Source organism: Alligator sinensis, unplaced genomic scaffold (genome assembly GCF_000455745.1).
Source record: "Alligator sinensis unplaced genomic scaffold, ASM45574v1 scaffold407_1, whole genome shotgun sequence".
NCBI lineage: Eukaryota > Metazoa > Chordata > Crocodylia > Alligatoridae > Alligator > Alligator sinensis.
Genome location: NW_005842464.1, coordinates 567,605 through 572,793, shown reverse-complemented (window position 1 = coordinate 572,793; position 5,189 = coordinate 567,605). Strand labels below are relative to the sequence as shown.

At 71.0% G+C, this 5,189-nt stretch overlaps 1 protein-coding gene across 2 annotated transcripts in view; it reads right to left on the bottom strand.

Moving 5' to 3' along the window:
- Window positions 1-5,167, bottom strand: part of FURIN (furin, paired basic amino acid cleaving enzyme) — a 13,563-nt gene extending 8,396 nt beyond the window's left edge. For both annotated transcript variants that reach the window (XM_025212477.1, XM_025212478.1), the window contains exons 1-3: window positions 5,145-5,167; window positions 4,374-4,759; window positions 195-293 (exon numbers count right to left, since the gene is read on the bottom strand). In XM_025212477.1, the coding sequence (XP_025068262.1) occupies window positions 195-293; window positions 4,374-4,553 (279 nt within the window). In that variant the 5' untranslated portion in view covers window positions 4,554-4,759; window positions 5,145-5,167. The remainder of the gene's footprint in view (window positions 1-194; window positions 294-4,373; window positions 4,760-5,144) is intronic.
- Window positions 5,168-5,189: the final 22 nt, after the last annotated feature.

Below are 5,189 nucleotides of genomic sequence, written 5' to 3'. Positions count from 1 at the left end.
CTGCCCCTGCCCAGCCCCCTCTCCTCCCTGCTGCAGCCCAGAGGAGAGGCCAGCGGGTGTGCTCTGCCCATGCCCGGTGCTGGGGCCTGGCTCAGGCCTCGGCACAGGTGGCCCCAGCACCCAGAGCCTACCACCAACAGGAGGGACAAGGGGCAGCCTGCCCCGCCAAGGCTGCTGGGACCCCGTACACGTACCTGGGGCTCCCTGGCCAGGCGGCTGTGCCAGGACGGGTGGGGCAAAAGCGAGCGCTTCACCACAGCGTGGTGCCGGAAGTGGTAGTAGTCCCCCACAATCTGCAACAGAGAAGAGCGTGTCAGAGCCCTGGCTGCCCCGGCTCCACTGTGAGCCGCAGAGCAATGTCAGAGGCCCCGGGTCTGGCCCCGTGGGGAGCCCTTTCCTGGCCACATCTGGGACCCCGCTCCTGCCCGGGTGCCAGCCTGCTGCTGTGGCACAGCCCGGCTGCAGGAGACACCAGAAGCTGCATGGGCATCGCCTCCACCCAGGGCTCCCAGCACATGCTGGGACCAGAGCGAGCCCTCGGCAGGGGTGATGGCCCAGAGAACAGGCTCTGGCATGCGAAGCCCAGCCCTGTCCCAGCTGGGTCTCCCCAGCACCCAGCCCCATGCCAGCCTCAGCAGCACCCTCAGGGCCCTGGGTGGGGGGAGCGGAGGGTGGCTAGCCGACACTGCACCCACTCCAGAGCTCCAGCCGGGGCGTGGGGCCGAGACAAATGCCGATCCTGCAGCCAGCCAGACGGGGTCTGGCCCACAGGCTTCCCAGCCAGTTATTTTTAACCCTCCTGGCCTGTCATTTCCTCCTCCTTTCCCACACCACATCCTGCAGCAGAGGCGGCTGCACCTGCCCGGGCTCCACAGCCCTGCCCCCACTCCCAGAGGCAGGAGGGAAAGGGCTGCCCGCTGCAGGGACGGTGCTCCTTGCTGGGGCTGGCTCTGCCGCGGGCACGGGGGCTGCCCAAGCACTGAGGGAGCCAGCAGCCCCCGGCGGGGCCCAGGCACTCCTGAACGCCAGGCTGGGCTGGGCAGCGCAGGGTGCAGGAGCCCTGGGCTCCGGCCCCAGCCGCTGGGCCTCCCAGGGAGGCCTGGAGGCTGCAGGGCTGCCCTGGGGCAGCGAGGCCAGGGTTCACCCAGTGCTGGGCTGCAGCTTCCCTGCCTGCGAGCACCGGGGAGGAGGCCGAGCACAGAGCTCCCGCGCACACACGAGTCTCGGCTGCTTGCAGAGGGCACGGGGCCTTCTCCAGGCATCTCCAGGGGCCCACGCGGAGATGGGGCCCGGCTGCTGCTCTCCAGCACCGCCCCGTGCCAGGTGGGGATGCACAGCAGCTGCTGGATCCAGACGGCCCTGGGCTCCTGGCAACCCAGGCCTGAGCCACGTGCCCCAAGCAGCTCGCAAGGGCCAGCCCAGGCCTATGGGGACCACCGCTCCACGCTGACCTGGGCAGGTCCCACCAGCCCCGCGCAGCTGAGGGAGAGGCTCCACGGCCCCCAAGCCCTGGCTGCAGCATGCACCGGCGCCGCCTGGCCTGGGGACAGGGCCCGACTGCTCCACGCGGCTCAGGGACTCTGCCTGGTCGCTGGATGGGACTAGGGTGCCAGCGCCATGGGGACGCTCTGGCTGGGCTAGCCAGCACCCTCGCGATCCCCCCACACCGCCCCGTGGCACCAGACAGGACTGCCCCGTCTCCCCGCAGTGCCCGGGACGGCCCCAGTTTGGGCACAGCGACCTGGCTGGTGTCGGCGACAGGCGCGTGCCCGCCCCCCCCCCCGCCCCCCCCCCGCCACACCTCCCAGCCCGTGGGCCCGGGGCAGGGCCCTGTCGCTGCACCCCCTCTCCGGGGAGCAGCCAGCGAGCGCAGCGGGAATCATGGGATGTGCTGCCATGGCAACAGGGGGTTAATGGAGACCTGCAGCCAAGCAGAGATCCCGAGATAAGATGGCACCTGCCCAGCAGCAGCTGCAAGCTGGAGCAGGGCTGGGCAGGCCCGAGTCACGGCACTGGCTCCCAGCAAGCACCCTGCGGGGTCAGCACCACCGGGGACCGGCGCGGGCGGGAGAAGCAGCAAAGCCGACTCCCCCAGGGACTCCAACACAAACCCCTACTCGCGGGGTGTCGGAGGCCCCCGGCCCCCCAGGAGGCAGCGGGGAGGGCCCGGCAGAGGACAGCAGATGCGAGGGGGTGGCCAGGCCCCCGTGGGCAGCATGCCCAGCCTGGCGCCTCTCCCACGGGCAGCCCCAGCCTAGGTCTGCCCAGGCCTTCCCCACCCACTGGGCCCCAACGCGGCAGGCGAGGCGGAGGGATGCCAGCCGCACTGCCGTGGGTGCAGCTCTCTCCTCCAAGCCTGACCCTCGCCCGCACAACCCAGGGCCGTCAGGGGACAGGGCGCGGACGCAGAGCAGCGCTCGTGCCAACCAGGGGACTGAGCTGCCGTGGGCCGAGGCCAGGCCCCACCGCACCAGCCTCTTCCTGGTGCCCTCACGCAGCCAGCCCCCGCTGCCCTCCCAGGGAGAGGGAGCCCCTGGGCCTGCGCTGCCCCAGGTGGGCGCAGGCCCGTCGCCCCCCCCCCCCCCCCCCCCCCGCCTGCTCCAGCTGCCGACACTTGGCACCGCGTCACCGATTGTGCAACTTCCTGAGGGATTTCACTCATCCGCTTCCTTCCTGCCCAGCCGAGCCAGCGCGACGCAGCGCCTAAGGAGCTCGTGCAGGCCGTGGGAGCCGTGTCGGCTGGGGGCGCTCGCCCTGCACTGCAGACCTCCCCATCGCCGCCTCCCCCCCCCGCCTGCCACGGCGGGGTCCGGGTCCGGGTCCGGGTCCGGGCAGGGGGTGCAACAGCTGAGCAGTCAGACCGGAGGGGCTCCCCCGAGGTGGCAAACCTGCCTCCTCCACCCCCAAAGCCCGAGGAAGGCAGGAGGGGCCTTTCTTTTTGCCAGCACAGCCCCAGAGCTGCCCCGTCCCACTGAGACGGTTTCTGCCTCCCCCGCCCTCTGCGAGCTGCCACGGCTGGTGCCTCCCGGCCCTGTGGCACCACTGCAGTAGGAGAGAGAGCTGCGTGGAGCTGCCAGAGGCAGATTCCCCGTGGCCCTGGGAAAAGGACAGCTGGGCCCCGTGGCCAGTCTCTGTGGGGCACCAGTGGCCCCATAAACCTGGCTCCCCCTGCAAGGAGGGACTGGGCCCAAGGGCTTCCCCAGCCTTGGCCCTGTGGGGTGAGCAGGCTGAAGCCCGGGACAGGGCTGGCCGAGGAGAGGTGAGGCTCCAGCAGCAGTGACCACGTGGCTGCCCCACGAGGCCTGTGTGGCACCAGGTGGGCCCCTCACAGCTGCCAGCGCCCTGAGGCTGGTCAGAGACAAGGTCCTGACAGCATTTCATGCTCCACCAGCTGCATGGAGCTGGGCCCCGGAAACCACAGCACTTTCCCATGACGCCCAAGCCAAGCTGGTGCAGGGAGGGCGAGGAAACCGCCAGGGGCCAGGTCTGCCCCATCACGGCCCGCAGGCAGCAGGGAGCCCACCTACTGCCAGCCTTGCCAAGCCTCTGCCACAGGGTTGCAAACACCTCCGTTATCAGTGCCACCAGCACCCCGGGCGCCCTGCCAGCAAGTGCAGGGCCTGAGAGCTGAGCCCTGCCACCAGCACGAGGCCCCTGGGCTGAAGCCAACGCTGCAGAGATAGCCGGGAGATAGCGGGCACCGTGACGCTCCCAGGGCGGCGATCCCATGGCACAGCCAATGAGGAGCCACTACATGGGGCACTTGCCCGGCTTGGCCCCGTGCTGCGCGCTGACACTGGAAAGCAGAACTGTGGGGGTGATGCTGACACAGGCCGTTCAAAGGACAGAGCTGGGGCGAAGGACACGACCGCTGTCAACAAGCCTGCTCTGGGCGGGACCAGCAGGCTCTGCGCTCTGGGCTCAGCACCCGCCGTGCGGCCCCCGCCCCTCCGGGCGAGCTGTGCGTGCCCACCGCGGGAGGCAGCACCAGAGCCAGGCCCCAGACACTGCTCCCTCATCGCTCCCACACAGGCTTCCCCCGCCAGAGACCCCTGCCCAGGGCAGACTGGACCCGTGCACCCCCACCCCCAAGCCACCTGGTCCCCTGGGGCAGACAGCCCCTGCCAGGACCCTGGGTGACAGGGCACAGGCCCCGCTCACCCCATGCCCGTCAGGCCACAAGTCAATAGCACACGTGGCGGGGGCGCAGAACGGGTGACCCAGGTGCCCAACCCTGGCCTCGGCAGACATGCCCGGCCTTGCCGGCAGGGACAGCAGCTCCCGCAAGGGCCCCGGGGCCGGGCAGAGGCAGCAGAGCGCCCAGGCTGTGCGGGGAGAAGGCAGGGCCCCAGGCGGGCTGGGAGGAGACTCACCGGCCCCAGGTTGAGGAATCCATGCTTCCTGGCCAGCCTGTCAGCCTCTCGCGGCCCTGCCGGCACCTGCACTGCCCAGGTGTTGGTGTAGACGCGCTGCATGAGCACCTCCTGGGCCAGCAGTGCCAGGGCCGTCACCAGTGTCCAGAGCAGGAGCAGCAAGCGGGGCCACAGATCCATGAGCGCGCCGGAGTGGCCGTGCGCTGGGAGCAGGGGGTCCAGCGACGGCGCGTCTGCTCACAGCCGCTGTGTGCCCAGGCGCCTGCTCTGCCCGGCCGGCCTCCACGCGGTCCAAGGGATCATGGGGCTCACGTCTGGACGGCAGCCGGGCCCAGCGGCAAAGACGGCAGCAGCCAGATGGCAGGGACAGACCTGGGCACCACGACCTGGGGGCAGAAGGAGCAGTGGTTAGACACGCCCGGGAGCACGTGGGCTGCCTCTCCCTGCCGCGTGGTGGACCAATGGCGCTGCCAGGGGGATGCAGGCGCAGGTCAGCCCCAAGCCAGGGCCGTGGGGGTCTCCGCAGGCAGAGGGAGCGCTCGCTCTGCGCCTCCTCCGTGCCCCCCACGCAGCAGGGCCCCCGGCAGCCTCCTCTGCAGGCGCTGACCCAGGCAGCTGCTGCCGGGCTTGGGAGCGCGGGGTGGAGGCGGTGGCTGGCGAGAGGCCCGGGCGCTGGAGCACAGCGCGCTGTTTACCCTGCCTGTTGGCCAATGTGTGCTGACACGCGCGTGTACAAACAGAGCAGGGATGCGGCCGGAGCCGGGAAGTCACCTGGGCCAGCCCCGCGGCTGGGGAGCAGGGGAAGAGGGAGCGGGG